Below are 22,614 nucleotides of genomic sequence, written 5' to 3' on the forward strand. Positions count from 1 at the left end.
CCTGTGTGTCCCCACCTGCAGCAGAGAGCCTCCTTCCTGCATGCTGTCTGCTTGGATTCTAACGGTGGCGTCAGGTCCATGAGTGACACGGGGACCGTTGGAACGGGGCGGCGTGTCCACAGGGTCAGCGAGCGGGTCTGTCATCGCGGCTGCTGCAGCAGTGTATCGGCGGGAGGGGCTGGCACGTGGAAATGCGGGGGCATCTTGAGCTTGGGTCACTCTTGCAGGTCACGTCCTGTGAAGTTGGGCCTTAGCGGCTGTCATTGTCACTGGGCACCCCGCATGCAGTGCACAGCTGTTCCAGGCCACCGATGGTGCCTGGGCAGCACGCTTACTGGGGCAGGCTCGCAGGGGTCCTGGATCAGCGTCCACATGCATCCGAGCAGAACGGCAGCCACCAGAGACAGGCAAGTGACCCAAGCACTCGATCTGCCCCCTTACTACCTGTCCAGTGTCTCTTGGCGAAGGTCACAGTCATTCCCAGCATAGGTTGGGCATTGTTGGCAGACATTTGTGATGTCTTTGTTACGCAGTGGTGGCCCCAGGTCTCACCCGTGCCCCTTAGGACCGTTGTTCTGGATGTCCCATCTCCTCGGTAGCCAGGTGGCGACGTCTTCCGTTGGCACATCTTCCAGAGGCGGACACAGGCCAGCTCATTAGCTTCTTGATTTCCAGGTGGGGTGTGGGCATCTACATGGTACACAGTAGGCATTGCAGTATGTCCTTCCATATGTCCTGCTTCAGAGAGGGTGCCCCGCCCCCATCCCGTCCTGTGCCTCCTGTTGGAGCGGCCACAGGGTCAGTCCTCTGTAGGCTGCCCCGTTATATCGGCGGTCTGTGCACGGACAGTGGGGTCATGGGGCACGTGGCTGGCTCAGTCAGTACAGCGTGTGACTCTTCATCTCGGGGTTGTAAGTACGAGCCCCACTTTGGGTGTAGAGATCACTTAAGATCACGAAAGGGGTGTCTGGGTGGCTCAGGTTAAGCGTCTGCCTTGGGCTCGGGTCATGATCCCGGGGTGCTGGGATCGAGTCCCGTGTTGGCCTCCGTGCTCCCTGGAGAGTCTGCTTCTCCCTCTCTTTCTGCCCCTCCCCTCCATGCTCTCTCTCTCACTCTCTTGCTCTCTATCAAATAAATAAATAAAATCTTTAAAAAAATCATTAAAAAAAAAGAACCGTGGGGTCAGGCTCATGGAGCCGTACCATCCATGCTGCTCGAAGCTCGGCCCGTTGACTACTGTGTCCCGTGCTGGAGTCTAACCAGATGCTTCCTGTGGAGGGTTGGATGGCCATGGCCATGGGGGACAGGGGTTGTCCCTTGCTGACCCCTCAGGGTACCGTGCAGGCTCAGGGATCGGCCATCTCCTTCACAGAGGACGGCGCCCGCAGGTGCCGTTAACGGCTGTCCTTCAGGCCGTGAGTGGAGCGTTCCTCTGCCCTAGGGGCTGTTTGTCAAGGTACCGCGTTGTCGCAAGTAGGCATGGTCTGGCACTGCCTGCCGTGGGCGTTTGGAATGTGTCCTTCAGCCATCCCAATAGAGGACACTGAGCGGGAGTGGTCCCTGGGATCGGCCTAGTCGCATCTTCTCCTGCTGTAAGGCATGCCAGGTGGCGCACGGCTGCTAGAAGGCTGCACTGCGTCTCAGCTCCTTTCCATAACCACAACCAGAAACCTGACGGTACTCATCTGTGCCCTGGCGGTTGCCTCGAGCCCCACCCAAACCCTGCCAGGCCCCTGGCGACATCGAACTTGCATGGCTGTCCCTGTCCCGGAACACCCAAAGCTTGGGTCTGTCCAGTCATCACCTTGGCTTGTTCATATGCTTTGCTTTGGGCTGTTTTTTTACTAATCTGAAGGGGGCTGAACAATCGAGCCAGGTGAAGGCTGAACGGATGCCCGTACCCTAACAGTCTCGGGAAGGTCTGCACCTGCTTTGGGCTGGTGTGGCACGGTATGCCTGCATCTTAGCAATGACCGCTGCAGGACAACTTTGTCTTCCGCCACTGGGTAACACCCAAGTACTTGACCGGTCAGCTAGGGCCCGGAAGTTTCTGTGGGTTCATTGCCCTTCCTCCCCCTCACAGGAGCCCCAGCAGAGCCTGCAGGGTTTGCTGCAGTAGGGGCAAACCTTCGCAGGCAAACGCTCTATCATCAGTGCAATGCGCCCGTCTCGCTGATACGGGGACGGGAGAGCAGGGAGAGGTGTCAGGCTACCATCCCGTGACGCAGTGTGACAGTATGCGGGTGGCCCCAAGGAGCCACCTGAAAGGTTCATCCTGGTCCCTCCTGCGTGGGGGCAAATTGATCTTCGTTCCCAGAAACTTGTACCTGTCAAAGTCCTTTCCGGGACTTTCCTGGAGGAGGAGCACTTTCGCAGGAACGCATTTTGCCAAAGCATCAGAGTAAAACAGGAACTCTGCCAACAACCGAAGACTCAAAGAAATGGCTGCGGCTAAAAAGCTAATGAGAGTTTCGTATCAGCTCGGTAAAGGCGAAACGTAGAAACTTTGTGGTTTTTTGGGGCATATAAAAAAAAATTGTTGACTTTTTTTTTTTTTAATCAAGAGCACACCAAATACCCAAGAAAACTTTGTCTTTTTAACAGAGGGACAAATCACATTCTAATCTTATACGGATGTACTTTTCAGACTTACTCCCGTCTTAGTCCTGACCACGCATAAAATTCTTTCCTAAAGACTCCTCTTCATGAGCCTTCTTCAATTTTATTTTTTCATTTAGATTTTGTCCTAAGCTTCCCTGTCTCTAAACAACCAGTCTCATTTCAGGACAAAATTACTTTCTTTTCCCTTAACAAAAACGTCTTCTCATTCTTACACCTTTCTTAACGCATCTCCTGCCTTTCCCACAGAGCGGCTTCCCTACTGCTTCCAGCAGTCTGTATTTCAAAGGGCCGCCCCCCTCCTTTTTCTTCAGTCTCTGTGGGCGATGTTTTGGTTATTTCCTGGGTGTTTATATTATAAAGACATGACAAAGATTTACAACTTCAAGGGGCAGAGAAAGGATGCCAGTTTTTCTCCTAAGAGTTAGGAGGGTAATTGCTATATAAAACTTTTCTTTGTAGTAGGGGTTAGAAAACATGGTGAATTTTGTCTGTTTCCTCATCAATTATCACTAGATAGATTGATGGATTGATCACTTTTTAGCGATTCCACCTCGTAGCGTCCTAATCAGATTTTATTACAAGTGCCTGGATATTTTTCCCCCTTTTCCAAGTTTGTATTTAAATTTGTTAGTTAGGGGCGCCTGGGTGGCTCAGATGGTTAAACGTGTGCCTTCAGTTCAGGTCATGATCCCAGGGTCCTGGGATCGAGTCCCGCATCGGGCTTCCAGCTCAGCGAGGAGTCTGCTTCTCTCTCTCTTCTCGCCTCTCCCCTGCTCATGCTCTGTCTCTCTCTCTCTCTGTCTCAGATAAAAAAATAAAATCTAAAAAATAAATAAACTTCAGTTAGTTAAAATACAGTGTAATAATAGTTTCAGGAATAGAATTTAGTGGTTCATCACTTACATGCAACATACAGCTTATCCCAAGCGCTTCCTTAATTCCTATCCTCCCACCCGCCTCCCCTCTGGTAACCATCAGTGTGTTCTCCAGAGTTAAGAGTCTGTTTCTAGGTTTGTCTCTCTTTTTATCCCCCCTATGTTCATGTGGTTTTTTTGTTTTTGTTTTTGTTTTTTTAAGATTTTGTTTATTTGAGAGAGGGACACAGACACAGCGAGAGAGAGCACAAGTAGGGAGGCAGGGGGAGAAGCAGGCTCCCCACTGAGCAAGGAGCCCGATGCGGGACTCGAACCCAGGACCCTGGGATCAGGACCTGAGCCGAAGCCAGATGCTTAACCGACTGAGCCACCCAGGTGTCCCCAAATTAGTATTTTTGTATCTTTTGGGTAAATACCTAGTAGTCAAGTGCCTGGATCATAATCCGTGACATCCTGTGTCTCCTGTCTGCAAAACGGCACGCTGAAGCCCCTGACTTACTCTGCTCTCGCCTCCCTTCCCTGGCACAGTGCGCAGCTTCTCCGACGAGTGCATCAGACTGGCTGGCGTTTTCGGGGCACCACCACTCGCGCGGTGGTCCACAAGCATCTGACCTCTGGGCCACCCCTCCCCACACAGTGATCACTGGCCAGCTTGGCATTTCCCCCGCAGATTTCCCTTTTCCGCTTCGCAACAGCTCAGTACTCATGGGGTTTTCTCCAGCTTCGTGGCTAGCCCAGCAGTGACGCAGCCGCTCCCTGGCAGACTCCAAGCCGAGGGTGCGTGATGGCCCAGTGAGACCCAAGAAGTGACCCGGATACAGCAATCAGAACAGAGGTTTATGGGGGAACTTACATCCAGGGAATCCAGGGGCGGCAGACTGGACAAAACATCCGTTGCTGGGATCTACACGCCGCAAGCTTTTCTATGAGAGCAACGCTGGAGAACCCCAGCGGCTGTGCGGCCCTCCCTCCTTGCACGACCAGCGCTCCAAGGAGTTCAAGGCCTGCCGTGTGGACGTTCTTTGTTACGGAGGAGATGCTCTGGGTTGACCACCTGCCAGAGCCCGTGACCTTGAATGCAGAGCGTGTGTTTCCTACATATGCTGCTTGATGGGAATACAGAGGGAGCACAGGTCCGTACATTGTCAAGACAGGGACAAACTGGGTCATCGAGGGTGTGTCCGCACGAACCAGCCAGCCAGCACGTCCCGTGCACCCCCTCGATGACCTTTCAACTCCATAGACATCCTGTATTTGTGTGCGGAACGCACATCTGTGATTTGCACATAAGGCTTTTTTAAATCTTTTTTTTTTAATCCACCCCCGACAAACCAGGTTTAGCATTTGGGGGCGATATTGCCCCTGTCGAGAATGCTCTTACTGGAGTCTTCAGGCCCACAGAGGCCAGTCAGAGAACACACGCGTGTGACATCACAGTTCTCAGCCCAAGCCACGTTGGAATCAACTATGGACCCCATACCTGGACCCCAGCCTGGAGATGCTGAGTTGATTGGTCAGGGGGTCCCAGGCATACTTTTAAAAAAAATTAATAAACTTCGTTTCTCAGAGCAGTTTTAGGTTTCCAGAAAAGTCGCACAGGAAGTATGGAGAGTTCCCATATAATGCCCCCCGCCCCCGCACTGTGTCCCCTCCTACGAGCTCTTGCATTAGTGTGGTGCATTCCAGCTGGCGAGCGGATATTAATATGGCATTAACCAAAGTCCATAGTTTACATCCAGGTTCACTCGTGGGGGTGAGGAGTTCTGTGGGTTTTGCCAAACGCAGGATGTCGTATACCCATCTTTACTGTCACACAGCAGAGTTTCACTGCCCTAAAACCCCCCCTGTCCCACCTACGGATGCCTTCTACCCTTGACCCCTGGCCGCCATGGAGCACCTTTGTCTCTAGTTGTACCTTTCTCTGGAATGCCGTAGAGTTGGGTCGTCTGCCTTTTCAGACTGGCTGCTTTCACTTTGCAAGATGCATTTACAGCTTCTCCACGTCCTCTTGTGGCTGGAGAGCTCATTTCTTTTTATCACTAAATAATGTTCCCCTGTGTGGGTAGACCAGTTGGTCAGTTCCTTTCTGGAGGGATCACGTGACTGCGGTGTGCATCCTAGGGCTGGAGCAACTTCTGCCCTGTCGACGGGGAAACTGAGGCCCAGGTGAGGGAAAGGGCTTCGGGTCCTGCCGAGCTGGTGGAGGGGCAGGCCTCCCTACTCCCGCCCCCACCCCGGGGGCCTGACCAAGCCTCACCCCCAGTATGGCCCCTGCTTGTGCACTGGACACCCTCCCCTTTGAGCTCCAGAGCTTCTGGGGGTCTTCTGGCCCTCGGTGGGAAGCACTGTTGGGGGCATCCTTTTCTGTAACTGAGTGACCCGGGGTCTTCTGCTCCCCCCAGCTGCTCACTTCACGCACAAGCATGAGTTTTAGAGCCAGGCAGGCCCAGATTAAATGTGTGTCCCTCTTTGGGCCTCAGTCTCCCTATCTGTAAGATGGAAATTCCCGTCTCACACATGTTGGGAAGGACAAGGTAAGGCTCTGTCCCTAGGCCGCAGTCTACCACCATTCCCTCCACCTCCTCTCTTCCTGTCTGCTTGCTGTCTGCTGTGCTTGGTGGTTCTCAGAGCTGGAGTGACTGGGGAAGGCTTCCTGGAGGAAGGGTCCTCCCGCATTGCTGGCTCCCACAGACCCCTCCTGTGCTCCCTGCGCTTCAGGCCCTCTCCTGCCTCCTCTCAGGTACAAGTGGCTGCCCGACGATACAAGGACCACAGCCTCAGCGGCTCCCTGTCTGTGCACACATCTAGCCGGGAGCTGGTTCTCCTGGAGGCCGACACCAGCCAGGACACCCAGAGACGCAGCCAGGCCTGGGACACGAGCTTCCTCCTCCACCAGGCAGTCCTCAACGCCCCCCGGGCTGTTCAGCTGCAGCTGTCCAGCAAGGTGGCCGCAGCCAGGTGAGGGTCCCCAGGGGCCATGCGAGGGAGCGGAGGGGACTCTGAGGGCAAAGGGCTTGTGTCCTGGGAGATGGGCAGTGATTGCTGAGAGGTGCCCTCATCCATCACTCAGGGACCAGGTCTAAATCACCCCTTCTTAGGCCATTCCTGATTTTAAGCCATTGAGGGAAAGGAAGGAGGAGGCATTCAGTTTTCCACATTTATCTTTTTTCTTTTCTTTTTAGTAATGACTGTGTTCATTGGGGATGACTTGAAAGATGACAGTAAAGTATAAAGAAAGAAACAAGAGTCACTAGAGACAGTCCTAGGGAGTATGTTGGCGCAGTCTCTCAGCTCAGACTCTGTCTTCACATGGGGGTCTATCCCCTATGATATGGCCATCAGGACCCTGGGACATGGAGCCAGCTGCCCGGGTTCAAACCCCAGCTCAGCCTCTGGGACGTTGGGCCAGCCCCTGTGCCCTCCTGTGCCCGAGTTTCTCCACCTGCTTCTTGGGGTCGTCCTTGGGTTAACGGAGCAGCACACGGGATGTCCTACCAGCGCTGGGCCAGCGAGGGTGTTCACTGCCCGGCTGCCACTGTCTCTGGCCCTCTCAGTATGACTCATTCTGGCACCGCCTGGGGCTCCATTAAATGTATGTGGCCTGTTTCCCCTGCAGTCCCAGCATTGGCAGCTTTTGTGAATTTGAGGAGACCCAAGGCTCTGGGTATGGTTCTAGATAATCTTATCCCCAGAACTCCCACTAGAGCTGCCCATCCGTGGATTCATCCATCTGTCCAAATGTCCGTCATTGTCTCCTGTCTTTAAGGGGTTTGAGGCAGATTATAAAAACCTATATTGTTCTAGGTCAGGACTTGACAGACTTTCAGCAAAGGGCCAGTTGGTACATATTTTCGGATCTATAGGCCATGCTTGGTAACACAGAGACACCCCTAGATGAGATGCAAATGAATGGGCATGGCTGTGTCTCAATGGAACTACTTACAAAACAGGTGGTGGGCTGGTTTTGGCCCATAGACATACAGTTTGCCAACTTTTGTTCTAGATTTTTCAAAACACGTGAAGAAATGGGCAGGGAGGAAGAGAAAAATGGGGAAAATAGGAAGGTGCTCAAAGTGCCTGTAGGAAACATAATGCATGCTGTGAAGTCCTGTACATTTTTTAGAGCTCAGCTTAAAATTTGGCTCTGAGCGTCCTAGCAGCCAATGCAAAAAGAGAAACCGACCAGTGGTGTTATTTGTAAAGGCTGTGGGGAAACACACACACACTCACTCACTCACTCACTCACTCACACTCACACCTGTGTGAATATGCACAAGGAAGGCATGATTGATCTTGTTTCTGGTGTCGATCCCCAAGGGAGGTGTCTCCCTTGGTGTCCTAGGAAGAACATCTGTATGGATGACAGGGGCTGTATCCCCTTCCCCAGTTCTCCTGGAAGTTGAATACCAGGTTTCCTGAAGCTGTTTATCTTTTCATCGCTCATCATCATATGATGCATAGATAACTTATCAGCAATATCTGCTCAGTATCAGTGGTTCTATTTTATCCCCCCCTTTACAGAAGAAGAAACGGGGGCTCAGAGAGGTTATGTCCTTGTCCAAGGCCACAGTTAGTGAGTAGTGGCGCTGGGATCCAAATCAAGGTTTGGCTGACCCCAAAGCCCATGATCTTAACCCCTATTATACTGTGTCCCTGTGGGCTGAGAGCCCAGTAAAAGCAGTCCTATGATGGGTCTGGACAGTGGGGTCCAGGGACCCACCTCTTATGGCCTTCCTACAGGGGTGGGTGCTGCCCCTTATCCCCAACACATTCCTTTCTAGGGTTTGGCTGTTTTGTAAGGTGTTGGTGGACCAGAACACAGCCCAGCTTCTCCTCAAGGCTTCCAGAGAGCAGAGGGGAGGCCAGGTCCTGACCCTGCAGAGCCAAGCCCAGCACACGGTGGCTGGTTGGACAGCTGTGCCCCGCCTCCTGACCCTCAAGGGCATGCTGAAGCAGAAGGAGACGCTCAGAGAGGGTGAGCCTGGGGAACGCCACAGGGGCAGGGTCAGTGGGGGTCTTGGGCAAGAACTTTCTGTGGAACCACAGAATAGATTAAATCCTGCATGTTTTCAAATCCACTGATACTCTATTTCAGTATCTCACACATCAACGATACCCCTTCGTTAGAAACAAATACCTGTTCTGACAAAGTGAATCTTCTAACGAAATACCAAACAGGCTTCCTTATGCAGGACTTGTCAGATCCTTTAGTGTACTAATGGATATTGGAAAAACCCAAGAGGAAGAGTTGGGAGCAGTGTTTCCCAAGCATATTTTTTCTAATACTTTTAATTCTGACATAATTACAGACTTACAGAAAAGTGGCATGAATAGTACAAAGAATCCCATAGGTCCAGCTCCACCAATTCCTGACCTTTTATCACAATTGCTTTATCATTCTTCTTCCTTATCTCTTTCTCTCTACATATATACACATATATGTGTGTATATACCACTTTTATTTGTGTATAAAAATATTTTATTCCTGAACCGTGTTTTACTAAATTGCAGATATAATAGTTCTTCACCCCTAAATAGTTCAGTGCTTATTTCTTAAAAATACAGATAGTCTCTGGGCACGTGGGTGACTCAGTCAGTTGAGTGTCTGACTCATGATTTCCGCTCAGGTCTCTATCTCAGGGTTGTGAGTTCAGGCCCTTTGTTGGCCTCTCCACTGGGTTTGGAGCCTACTTAAAAAAATAAAGATATTCTCCTACATTCCACAGTGCAGCTATCAAAATCAGAAAATTGAAAGTATTTCTTTCCCTTTCATGATGTTTATACTTTTGAAGGGTATGGGACAGTTGTTTGTAGACTATCCCTTCTGTGGGGGTTGGTCTGATGCTTGCTCATGCCTACTTTCAAGGAAGCCACAGTGGTGATGCGCCATCATTTCCAGAGGCACCTGACGTCAGTGTGTCCCAGTATCGGTGACTCTAACTTTGATCACCTGATTAACACAGTGTCTGCCGGATTTCTCCCCGGTTAGCTTTTTATTTTTTTCCTTCATATTCTGACCTCAAAAAACAGATCGAAGGACATTTCCTTCTATTTTCCAAGAGTTTGTGTAGGATTGGTGCTCATGCTCCCGTAAGTGTCTGACAGACTCTACCTGCAAGGCCACCTGCAGTGTTCTTTGTGGAAAAGTTTTCTGGAACATGCATGGATATAAAGCTATTGAGGTTTTCTATTTCATCATGTGTCAGTTCATAAGTTAAAATTTTCAAGGAATTTGTCTGTCTCAACTAAGTCATCAAATTTATTGGCATAAAGTTGTTCATTATATCCATTTTTATCCTTTTAATGTATGTGGGATCTGTAGTGCTGTCCCTGCTTTCCTTGATGTCAGTTGTTACTTCTGCTTCTCTCTGTTCCTTTGGTCTAATTAGGATTTCATCAGTTTTGTTGATCTTGTCAAGCAACATTTGGTTTTGTTTTCTCTCTAGTTGTCTCTTTCCAATTTCTTTGATTCCAGCCCTTACCTGTTTCTTTCTTTCTTACCCTTAATTTGGATTTACTCTAGTTTATTACGGTGGACCCTTAAGCCATTGATTTTTAGGCCTTTTTCCTTTCTAATATAAGCATATAAAACTGTATACTTGCCTCTTAGTATTCTGTTAGCTGCTTCCCACAAATTTTGATGTCATGTATTTTCATTATTCATTTTGAAATATTTTCAAATTTCTCTGGTGATTTCTTCTTTGACCCATGGCTTATTTATAAGTATGTTGCTTAATTTCCAAAAATGTGAGAATTTTCTAGATAGGTTCTTGATACTTTCATTGTGGTCAGAGGGTCAGTCTTTTAAAACTTGTTATGACTTGTTTTTCAAGCCAGTATAAAATCTATCTTGTGAACATACCTTTCACACTGAAAAATAATTTGGATTCTGCTGTTGTCGGGTGCAGTGTTCTGTGAAGGTCAGTTAGGTCGAGGTGTTTGGTCGTGCCGTCCTGATATATACCCTTACTGATTTTCGTTTTGGTTTGTTATTGTATCAGTTAATGAGAGAAGGGTGTTAACCTGTGGTTGCGGATTTCTCTATTTCTTCCTTTGATTCCGTCCATTTTTCCTTCATGTATGTTGACATGCTGGTATGAGATATATGAGCATTTCTGATTGTTACACTTCTTTGATGAATCAACCCGTTTATTTTGAGATATGCTGTGTCTTATACGACTCTTTGAAGTCTGTTTTGTCTGATATTAATGTAGCTGTTTTTGCTTTTTTATTAGCATTTACATTGTATATTTTGCCACCTTTTTTCTTTAAACATAGCTGTTTCTTTATACTTAAAGTAAATTTCTTATAGACCACATATAGTCGGATTTGCTTTTGTTTAGTGTGACAATCTCTGCCTTTTAATTATACCAGTTGATTGATGTTTAATGTAATTATAGACATAATTGGATTTCGGTCTACTATTTTGCTGTTTGTGTTCTGTTTTCCCATATTTTTTTTTCAGTGCAAAATAATATGTAGAAATTAAGATCTGGGTGCTAGGTGTGTTTATTGCTACCGGGCTGCCAGTCCAGGGACTTCTCAATGGATGGATCTAGAAAATAGAAGTGTATACACACAGTCATACACACACACACACACACACACACACACACACACACACACACTTCTATATCTGTTACAGATAGACAAGTTTAAAACCGTCAGTTCACACTGATGACCTCCACTTCAGTCTATCCTCAAAAAGCTCATTCTCGTGGGTTTCCATTTTCCTATTTCTCGTTCCCTTCTCCAACAGAAGGACACCTGCCTCCAATTATCCACAATATATTTACTTATTTGTTCGGCCTGGGAATACATAGAAAGGTAAACTTCATTAACTGGAATGCGGTATGTGGTTAGAGTTCTTCTTGTCTCTGGCCTCAACCTAATGTGGTTGAGATCCATCCAAGTAGTTGTCGAAGGCATAAACCCAAACACTGTGTTCGAAAGTTCGTGAGGATTAACCCCCTGCCCCCTCCCCCATGTGATTCTGTTAATCCTTTGAAATACGGTTGGGCTCCCTGGTTTCTGTTGGTTTGCCATTTTTAGGTTTTCCCCCTCCTCATTGATTTCATGTATTTGGTTTTTGAGGATGTGAAACAGTAACAAGGTTCCCAAAGCCAGGATTACACAAAAAAGGACTCTTTGCCCACGCGTCCTTGACCCCAGCACCCTAGCTGGACATCGGTCCGGGGCCCGGTATTTCAGAACCTGAAGTCTCTGCTCTTCCCCCAAGAGGCGGACGCCGTTCTCCAGTCTGGTAGTAACATTAGCACCAGCCCTCCTTTTCCCAAACTGGCTAAAATGTGCCAAAACCAAATTGCATAAAAAATAACAAAGATCTGAAAAAATTTACACACAATCAAGTGAAAAAAAAACATCAGCGAGAACCCTACTAGTCAAGCGTACTTTGAGTTCCACTGATGGTCTCTCTTTCAACTCTTCACTCTTTGCACTTAATACATATTTCTTCATTTTTGAAGGCAGTTATTGAGGTATAATTTCTTGGAGTGTAATTCACATACAGGAGAACACCCTTTACATTTTAATAAACTCAGTTGTGTAGCTACCAACACGGTCTTGATACAGAACAGCTCCATTCCCTCCCAAAGTCCCTTTCCTGCCACCCATTGCAGGCAGCCTCTTCCTCCCCCATCCTGGGCAACCATTGAGACGTTGTCCATCCCCGTAGTTCTGGCTTTTCTGTAATGTTCCCATCAACGGGGACATACAGTGTGTAGACTTCTGAGTATGGTGTCTTGTGCAACATAACGTGGTCGACACCCGTCCAAGTTGTGGCACGTATCCATAGTTTATTCCTTTTCATTGCTGAGTAGTAGTCCGTGGTATGGAGATGCTGCAGGTTATCCGCTCACAGTTGAAGGACATTGGGGTGGTTTTCAGTATTTTCCAATTATGAATAAAGCTGCTATAATCATTGGCCCACAGGTTTTGTGGGACCGTATGGTCTCATTTCTCTTGCGTGAATACCTGGGAGTGGGATTACAGCATTATACGGCAAGTATACGTGGACATCTGTAGGAAAGTGCCAGACTGTTGGTGGAGTGGCCGCACCATTTCACGTCCCCGCCCGCGCGCGGAGAGTCCTGGTTGTTCTGCACCCTTGCTAACAATTGGTGTTGTCAGTTTTTGGTTTGGGGCTTTTCAGTTGTGATTTATAATTGAATCTCGTGTTGGTTTAAGTTTGCGTTCTCTTCAGGACTAATTCTGTTGAACGTCTTTTCAGAGGCTTATATGCTACTTTTAAAATTTTGTGAGCCAAGTGTCTATTCAAACATTTTTCCCATTAAAAAAATTGAATTGTTTTCTTGAATTCCCAAGCTGACTTTGGGGATTATTTACACGAGTCCTGTGTAAGACGTGTGTTTTGAAAATATCTTCCCCCAACCTGCGGCTTTATATTCTTTCACTGGTGTCTTTTGAACAGCGGACGTGTTGAACTTTGATCAAATCCAATTGATTATTTTTTATGAATAATGCTTTTGCTGTCATATAAGATATCTCTCTCTATTAAACCTGAGTTTAACAAATAAACTTAGAAGTTTTATGGTTTTAGCTTTTTAAATTCAGACTTGTGGTTAATTTTGAATTAATTTGGGTGTATGGTCAGGTAAAGGTCAAGGTCGTTTTTTTACTTGTGGATTTTCAATCATTTCAGCACATTTATTCAAAGACCATCCTTCCTCTGCTGAATTATCTTTGTACCTTTATCAAATATCTATCAATGATGTGTGGGGGTCTATTCCTGAACTCTGTGCTGTCCCAGCAACAGTACTTCATTTTCTCTGCTTAATAGTCTAGTGAGATCTTATTCTGGTTATCCGTGATTAACTGGTGAATATCTTACAGGATATGGTGACTTAGGGCCCTACAATGTAAGGAATTTGTAAAAGATGATGGCGAGATTCTGTGAGAAACTCTCTCTGTGCAGAAAGCACTCTGTACTCTGGTCGAGATTTGCACGAGCTCTGTGTCTGGAAGCGCAGAACAAGGGGGTCTAAAGCAGCCCCGGGGTGCCGAAGGGCCTCTTCCTGGAGGTGGTAACCCACGTGTCCAACTGGAATGATAGGAGGGGGAGGTGTAAGGGCACTGGGACCACACCAAGGCTGGGAGAGAACCTGGTGGGGTCGCGAGATGCAAATGGTTCAGATAACAGCAAGAATCTCCCTACTGCGTGAGTTATATATGAGCATGGACTGACCCAAATGTATGGAATCTTCTCTGGATGGATGAGACCTCTGAGCAATTTTTCTGTCCCTTGAATTCCAGGTTGGATCCCTCAAGTGTTCCTGGGTCTCAGTTTTGTTGTCTGTGTAATGGGGCCATTCTGTCACTGTGGTCTGTGACTCTCTCGAGCAGGAATTGAGCCCCGGTATTAACTGACATCCTTGTTAGGAATGGTGCTTTTCCCCCACCCCCAAAGCCCTTTTGTGTGAATTAGCTTGCTTGGTCCTCAGAGCATCCAGAAGGGGGCTGGTTTAATTTGGTCCAGTTCCCAGATGTGCCCCAGCCCCTGACAAGAGTTAGCATTACATCCTGGATCTAGGAGCTTCCTACCCCAGGATTCTTTTCCTTCCTGCCCAGATCCCTGCCTGGGCTGACCCCCTTGTCTGTACAACTTCTCTGCCATCCTCTGCAGGTACCGTCAGGGCCACTGCTGACTCAGCTGTGCTGGGCTTCGTCCTGCGGGACAAGCGCGAGAGGGCAGGGAACGGCACCAGCCTGCACAGTGTGCACTGCACGCTCACCCAGACCAGCAGCCGGGCCTTGCCCAGATGGCTCGGGCTGAGAGGGCGACTGCAGGCCCAGGCGGGGAGCCTGGGGGGCCAGGCCCGCCTCCGGGCCGATGCGGCCAGCCTGGCTCTGGCTGGGGTCTGCTCCTGGGGCCCCAGGCACGGCCAGCTCTCGGGCAGCCTGAGTCACAACATCAGCACCTTGAGGGAGGCAGGTAGGAGGCGGGGGGAGGGGAGGCGGGACAGCCATGTGCCTTCCTCCCCAAGGGCTCCCAGTTCCTGAAGCCGAGGGGGAGGGGAGAGAAAGCAGCCTCCAGCCCCCAGGTCCCCTTCCAGCTCTATTGCCTTCCCCTGCCAGCGTCTCCCAGGACTTCCATCGTCCTCGGGGTGTCTGTTACTCATCCCCAACACACATGACAGGGACAGCGGTAGTTCCTGGGTATTGACGTGCTCCCCAGCCCCCCCCACTACCTCCCCTCCAGCTTCTCAGTCTCAGAAGCTGGTCTAGCAGGGCCTCCAGGATATGCTCCCGCACCCCAGTCAAGAAATAGGACACCCCCAGCTCTGGCTTCCTGGGGAGTGTCAGTAAGGCCTGGCGGGACCCAGGGTGCAGCAGCTAGGGGAGAGCAAGAGATCAGACCCCCACACACACCCTGCCCCATTCCCCTCCTGCTCCCCGAAAGCCAGTCCCTGTCCCTGGGGGGTTGGAAATGCAAAGGGGACACGCGACCTCTTACTTGCTGAGTGTGGTGAAGGAGGCACCTGGTGAAATCGTCACTTCCGAGCATCAGAGATGGTTTCATGTTGACGCTTTCACATGCTTCACTCAGGTGTATTGGGGGAAGTGGGACCTGAGAGGCCGGAGTTCGCCTCAAGGCCTGGGAACCCTGCAGAGAAAGCTGGGTCACAGCTGCCTGCCCCCTGCCCCCTTAAGGGTCCCGCGGGATGGAGACTGGGCTGAGCCATCTCCGTGGTTCCTTTCACCCCCAGGACTCCCCTCGGAGGTAGAAATGCTCCTGTCACACACCCATGTGGCTTCCAACCTCTCCGGGAGCCTGGCACTGCGGAGTGCGTGGGGTCAGCTGGACGCCGCCCTGGGCCTGGACGGCGGGCCCCCCGGCGCCTTGGGCAGCCGACTCCATGCCAGCCTGGCCCACACGGTGCCCGGCCTCAGGCGCTGGGGCCTCCCCTTCTCTGTGGACGGTCAAGGCCACTTCCAGGTGGGTGGGGGGCTGGGCCCAGGGCCCCGTGGCGGGGGTAGCGGGTCCGAGGGACACCCACAGCTTCTCTTCTGCGCAGAGCACGGGACACCGTGTGGCGGCCAGGCTGACGGCGAGTGTGGACGGCGAGCAGCTCCACGTGGCCCTGGAGGCCAGGCGACAGCGTGGCCACCACGGGCTGGGCCTGGGGCTGCACCACGGCCTCTCGGCGCTGCTGGGCACTGTGCCCGCGCAGTTCTGGGTGAGTGACCCGCCCCACGGGTGCACCCCAGCTACCTCTGTCTTTCTCCAACTTCAGGGGTCCCCCCATGCACTGGTTCCTGCCACCTCCCTGACCCTCCCCAGGTCCCGCCCAACCCCATCCGGCCCCTCCCACCCTGCCTGGCCCCTCCCCTGACCTCTCCATGTTCCCTCCCAACTTCTCATTCTCCCTTCCATCCACCATCCCTTCCATCCTTGCCACCCTGGCTGTATCTCTTCCTCTCTTTCTTCTGTCCGCTTGTCCTCTCCTGCACCTGTCCTGTCACCCCCCCCCCCCCATCTAGTAGAAGCCATATTACCTTCTCACTTACCGGTTACGTGACTTTGGGCAAGTTGCTGGCTCTTTCTGTGCCTCAGTGTCCTAATCTGCAAAATGTGACTGCCGACAATTCCTAGAACCAGTTAGAACCTGGCACACGCAGGCCCCCCGAGGACATGAGCTCTGGTTCCTTTGGTTTAAGGATGATGCTGGGGGTTAGTGCTCTGGTTTCTGGACTTCTTGTTGGGGGTTATTTTCCCAGGGAGGTTTCCACAAAGGGAGATGGGGCTGAGCTGGTGTCTGTGCTCCATCTGGGCTCCAGGCTGGGGGAAGAGGCCTCCGGTTGCCATCTTCCCGACCATGGCTGTCAGCACGCCCCCATCCACTCTGCTGGTCTCCACAGGTCAACTGCAGTGGAGACTCCTCGCCTGCCCAGCTGTCAGGGCTCTGCTGGGGGGACTTCGCCAGGCAGCCTTTTGAGGTACGTGGGTCTCTGTCATGGGCAGGACAGTGGTGGCTGATGGTGGTCCAGCTTATGGAGCTCCACACTCTCCTGGGCCGGGCACAGGGGGACAGTGGGCGCTCTCTGTCACAGGCAGATTGTGGCAGGGAGGCCTCCTTGAGCTGTGGCAGGTCCTGTGGCTCCTGCACCTGGGCTGCACTAGACACGGGGCGACCGCGGGGCTGCCTGCAGACCTTGTCAGTGCTGCTCTGTAGGCAACTGAGTGGGCAGCTGGGTGCAGGCCTGGCCTGACTGAGCTTTGTAGCTGAGGGCGGTGGAGGGGGACGTAGCCCAGAGGACTGCCTGGGGGAGGAGGACAGGGGTATTTCTTCTCCTGAGCCCCAGTTTTCTGGCCTGGCTGTGTGCTGACATTCCCCCCAGGAGCTGGGTCACTTTCCCAAGGTCACACTGGGGCCTAAATGGTGGGAGGGTTAACGAAGAGAAAATGGGGGTCAGGACTGAAAGGGTTTTAACAGGCGGGACAGAGGGGCTGCCCCCCCCCATGAAATTGAAGAGCCAGGGCACATGGAATCGGCAGCTACCCTCAGGGCACACACTCGGGGGCGAGGCGGTTGCTAGAAAGAGTAACTGGGGAAGGACTGGGACGGGAGCGGGGAATGGGCAGCCCTTCCCTCAGATAGCTGTGGTCTGGAATTCCGGGAAAGGGCTAGAAGTGCAGGCATTCCTCAGTTCTGGAGCAGCCCAGCAGCATCCGGCCGGGAGAGCCTGTGGTCTGGGCCCCCCAGCCACCCGCGTGCCCGCCACGTGGCCTCCATTTAGCTGCAGTGGGGCCGATAGTGTGTGTTTGCTCCGGCGTTGGTGGTGCCGTCCCCGCTCCGGGGACAGGGGCTGTGAGCAGCTCCGGGTTCTCTCACGGGGGTGCAGGCTGGGCTCCCAGGTTCTGAGAATACAGCACCCAGAGAAGTGGCAACTTCCTCTGGGGGCATTAAGAAAGGACACATCCCAGACAGGCCACAGGAGCGAGGTCGAGAGACCTGAGACTCCATCACGGAAGTGGGAGGAGGACGCTCGGGGGTGGACCCAGAGACTGGTCTATGGGGAGGGGACATCGGGGACCCTGAAATGAGAGGCCAGACTTCTTCGTGACTCCCTGGAAGCCGTTTTCAGCTCTTCAGAGAGAAGCAATTTGTGGGACTAGAGTTTGTTCACTGGGTATGTGGGGGGCCCAGGGTTGGGGGTTCCCTTGACCACCCAGGCCAGGCAGAGGGTGCACCGCCGCTTGGTGGGGTGTTCTAGGGACACCTGCTTGGCCTCACCTTGCCTTTCTTGGGGGCAGAATCAGACTGCGTGGTCCTTGAATGGCTCCCTCCTGGTCCACACCTGCACGGGCAGCTTGGCGGCTCTGGTATCTGCTGGGGACACGTTCGCCCGGGCCCATGTCCACACGGCCTGCGGCCGCCGCCACACCCATCTGGATGCCAGCCTCCAGCACGTGTGGCCTCCCCTTCAGGCTTTGGGGGTTGCCCCCAACAACCACATCCAGGTGTCTGTGGGGGGACACGAACCCCCCAGGGCCGAGCTGGACGTGGCCCTGGGCCAGTGCACACTGACCGCTCATGGGGACGTCAGTACTGAGGCCAACACCACTCATGCCAACTGGACCCTGTCCCTGGTGAATCGCTGTCCTCTCCTGGAGGTAAGCCCGCTCCCCACCCTGGCCGTGCAGGGCCTGACAGGGCTCCCTCCTCCGTCTACACTAGTGATTTCTTCCTGTCTACTCAGCTCTGCACTCAGCATGAAAATCTTCCGTCTTTTTGCTGTTATCACCTGATTTGGGGGATGCATCAATTACAAAGCTTTGAGCCAAATACGGAACCCGAACTGAATTTTCTCCCTTTTCACAAAGGGCCCCCCTGGTTGTCTTCCTTTCTGGGGTTCAAGCTGATTCTTTTCTCCTGATCTCGCTTGTCCCGCCACTGGGATTAAGGGTCTGGGAGTAATCCTCAGAATATTGAGAAGAAGCAGCTGACTTCTGTGAGCACTGTGTGCTGAGTGCTTTGCGGCTTCTCCGACGTGCTCCCCAAATCCTCACCCCCTCTAGGAAGCGGCTGCTTGTGTCCCTAGTCCCAGGGTCTGGGGCCCAGAGAAGTTGGGAGACCGAAGTGGAATTAACCCCATCACTCCCCTCCTGTTCCCATCTTGGGTGGGTGCCTCCACGTGGGGCATGCCGTCAGCCCCTGTGGGTCAAGTCTCTTAGGCTCTCTGCCCTCCAGCCAACCATCATTGGTACCGTTGCTGAATTTCCGATAGTCGGTGCTTTCTGGGTGCCTGGCTCTGGCCGGCAAGTCACAAGGATTAACACGTTGACGTCTCCCAGGGACTTAGGTTGCTATGACCAACCCCCATTTCCCAGATGGGTAAACGGAGGTTGCAAGTTCAGAAAGATGGAGTCAGTGGTGGAGACTGGAGCCCACATCTGTCAATGGGGTACCCATGGTATCGGCCACTTTGCAGAGGAAGGTGCCGGTAGAGTTGAGGCCATAGGGCAACAGCGCCCTCTTCCCAGCCAGGCCCATCCCCAAGGCCTCCCCGACCTTGGCTTCTGAAGCTGCCCTTCAGTCCAGCCACTTCTCCGTATTCCAGGCAGCGAGCATCCCGCAGGCCTTGCACTCCGAGGACAGCCTGAGCCGGGGCCCCTGCGAGGTCGGTCTGGCCACGGGCCTCCGCGGTGACCGTGGAGACGCCCACCTGCAGCTCGCCCGCACTGCGGGCCCCAGACCCCAGTCGTCGGGCGCCTGGCCCGCTCCCTGCCCCCACTGGGCCACGTGGGCCTGCCACCCAGCAGCGCCGTCAGCCTAGCTGGCCAGCCCCGCCCTGCCGCCCGGCTCCCTGGCGCTCCAGCTGGGGCCACGCCGGCTGCATGGGACGCTGGAGCCGCGCTCTGGGACCCGGAGCACCTGGGCACTGGCCACCGAGCCCGGCTGCCCTCTGCCCGCTGCTGGAGGTGTGTATGGCCCGCCCGCGAGGCGGCTGGAGGGGCCTCCAGAGCCCCTGCCGGTGTGCGGGCTGAGCCTGGCTGCCTCCTCCCCCAGGCGCAAACCAAGATCCCAGCCATGGTTTCCCAAATCCTCTCTCCAATACTCGGTCCCTCTCTAGTCTCGTATTCCCGTTTGGGAGATGGGGAAATCGAGGCCGAGTGAGATAAGAGTCACTCAGCGCTGTGCCACAGAAGGACCACAGACTTGGAATTTGTGAATTTGTCTTTGCAGGGAAATTCTGAGTGCAGGAAGGCAATGAGGGGTGCTCCCCTCTGCTGACGGTGGGGACAGGCACGTCTTGGTTATGAAGCCACAGGCTGGGGGGCTTTATCCGGGCCGAGAGATGGTCTGAGAATTGTCCTGTGGTATTTGGAGAGGGGAACCCGAGTCTCAGGAAAGGGGGACACTGAGTCCAACAAGAACGCCAGAGACAGACCACCCTGCCTGTCACCTTGTCTCCTCCCTCCCGATAGAGCTTCCTGGGGGTAGGGACGGGGTCCGGTCCCCTCGGCATCCCCGAGCACTCACGGGTGTTGTCACTATTAGAGCAGCTCACGGCTGAGACACCCAGGAGAGCAGAGAGCATCACGGGAGGCCCGCCCACTCAAACTCTAGGATGATGGGGAAGGTCTTCCTTTGCCGTCCAGGACAGTAGCCACTGGCCACAGTGCAACGGAGAAACGGAATTTCTCCTTTTACTTCATTTTAACTTAAATGGAAAGAGCCTCACGTGGTTAGCGATTGTCGTATTGGACAGCCTAGATGAGAGGCACAGACTGGTGAGCCCTAGTATCCCCATCTGTCTTATGGGGACAGTGGCTCCCCACTTCAGGGCTGGGAACAGGCCGAAGAGAGCAATTAGCACGAGGCTATGTGGGTACTGAGTTTCTACACTGGACAGTTGTGTGTTGTGATTGCTGCCCTGTTGTTGTTACTGGCATGGGGGGCGAGGGAAGCACAGACTGGGGGGCTGGGGGCTGGAGGGATTAGAGGGTGGCAGATGGAGAATCAGATTCGTTCCTGACCTGGGACCTCTCTCTGACCCCCTCTGGTCCGGCAGGGCCTGGGCCTCCCAGCAGGGACTGAGCTCAGCGGCTCCCTGCAGGCTGCAGGCGGGGAATCAGAGGTGTCCGGGACCCTCGCATCGGCCGGCCAGACCGCCTCCCTGACCTTGGCGGGGGCCGTGCACCAGACCGAGGCCACCCTCCGAGTGAAGCTGAGTCACACGCTGCCCACGCTGCGGGCCTTCCCCCCAGAGGCCTTGCTGGCCGTCCAGCTTGGGTGGGAGGCCGGGCGCCGGCTGGGTCTGGAGCTGCAGGCGGGGTCCTGCGAGCTGCAGGGTCGCGGCGAGCTGCGCCTGGACCGCGGACTAGAGTGGTGGGTGCTGGCCGAGAGCTCCTGCGAGGCCCTGCAGGTAGGTGGCCGTGCAGTGTGGGGGAGTGGGCCCCAGGGTCTCCAGGGGGCGGGCAGGGGCCTTTTTTCAACTACTGGAGAAACAAGGAAGATTGAGTGAGTCTCAGAGGAAAGGACTCGTCAAAACCTTATTGAGCCCACTCTGTGCCCTGGAAATAGAGCCACGGACCACGCAGAGATAAATACTGCCTGGGGGAGACAGGCAACCCCGGCATCTGTCAGTGGAGTGCAGACTGTGTTAACTAGTGATAAGGACTGCAGAGAGGCAGAAAGCGGGAACAGGGGAGTGAACGACAGGACAGATACTGCAATTTTTACAAGTTGGTCAAGATTGGCCTCAAAGACAAGATGACAGTTGAGCAGAGACTTGAAGGAGAAGGAGGAGGAGCCGTGTGGATATCTGGGAAAGAGTCTTCTACCCAGGGCCAGTGCAAAGGTCCTGAGGCAGAGCCAGAGAGGCCAGGGCTTTTGCTAGGACCTGCGTCAGCAAACTCTTTCCCTCAAGGTCCAGAGAGTAAATATGTTCAGCTTTTCACGTGGTGCAGCCTCCGTTGTGACTACTCAGCCCCGTGGCTATAGCACGAAACGCCATAGACAATATCGACACAAATGGGCGTGACCGTGTTCCAATAAAGCTTTATTTATAGCAGGGAGTAGTGGACTTAATGTGGCCCATGGGCCATCATTTGCTGACTCCTGTTTTATGAAAAGCACATGAGGTGGGAGAGCACTCAGATTCAGGATGCTTCGTAGAGGCTGAGAGAGAGGACTGGGTGGAAGTTTGGGTGTGGGGGTGCGAGAGAGGCGGTGGGGGAGCAGGGTGCCTCTTCTGCTTGTGTCCCATGTGACAAGAGGGCTGAGGTGCTGTTCCCTGTGATGGGGAGCACGGAGGAGGGGGAGGGTTGGGGAGGTGTCCCGGACTCGGTCCCATCTTGGACGTGTCGAACTTGCCAGGACTATTGGACGCCCAAGAGAAGATGCTGGGGGCAGCTCTGGGAGTCAGGAGGTTGGCTGTGGTCTCTGAAAGCCACGGGACTGGCTGAGATGACTGTGGGGTGGGTGTAGACAGAGCCAGAGAATCAGGGAACAGCCACGGGTCCCAGGTACCGGGTACTGTGAACAAGCCAGGGAGGAGGAGAAACCCAAGGGAGGAGCGGCCCAGAGGCCTGGGAGGAAGGTCTTCTGAAGAGGGAGGGGGTCGCGGGGTTGGACGCTGTGGTCAGGTGGGCGGATGTCTCAGCAAGGCCACCTGTGAGGCTAGGAAGCACCAGACTGAGTTACGGCTCTGCTCCTCTGTTTCTGGGTGGCCTTGCGCAAGTCATCGTTCCTTTCTGGGCCTCAGTTTTATCACAAAATGGGGTGTAAAGGACCCCCCTGCTGTCAGGATTCGTTAAAAGGGCAGACACCCGCTGCCCAGCGGGGCCCGATGTACAGTGGGGGCTGGAGAATGACCGTGTCTTTCCCGCCCCGCGCTAGGGCGAGGAAGCCAGAAGGCGCTCTATGTAGCAGCCTTGCCGTCAGTTTTCTGGAGGGCCCCTCTGTGTGTGGGTAGCAGGTGTCTGGGTCTGCCCGGGGAGGGGGAGGGGGAGGGCTCGCCAGCTCCCCTGGTTGCGAGACTCTTGGGGGGTTGGTTCACAAGACTGGGTTCCCTTGGCTGCCAAAATCAGATCCCTGGGGACTTGGGGAGGCCGGCGGGGGGGGGGGGG

General features: G+C 53.2%; 1 protein-coding gene across 1 annotated transcript in view; it reads left to right on the forward strand.

The window, feature by feature from the left end:
* The window catches only part of LOC103668601, a 151,814-nt gene that overhangs the window by 78,825 nt on the left and 50,375 nt on the right, over nucleotides 1-22,614 (forward strand). Inside the window, exons 38-43 of the mRNA XM_040635322.1 lie at nucleotides 6,238-6,455; nucleotides 8,279-8,472; nucleotides 14,161-14,469; nucleotides 15,245-15,474; nucleotides 15,554-15,715; nucleotides 16,398-16,475. Of these exons, the coding sequence (XP_040491256.1) occupies nucleotides 6,238-6,455; nucleotides 8,279-8,472; nucleotides 14,161-14,469; nucleotides 15,245-15,474; nucleotides 15,554-15,715; nucleotides 16,398-16,475 (1,191 nt within the window). The remainder of the gene's footprint in view (nucleotides 1-6,237; nucleotides 6,456-8,278; nucleotides 8,473-14,160; nucleotides 14,470-15,244; nucleotides 15,475-15,553; nucleotides 15,716-16,397; nucleotides 16,476-22,614) is intronic.

This window comes from Ursus maritimus, unplaced genomic scaffold (genome assembly GCF_017311325.1).
Source record: "Ursus maritimus isolate PB19 unplaced genomic scaffold, ASM1731132v1 scaffold_2, whole genome shotgun sequence".
NCBI classification, from domain to species: domain Eukaryota; kingdom Metazoa; phylum Chordata; class Mammalia; order Carnivora; family Ursidae; genus Ursus; species Ursus maritimus.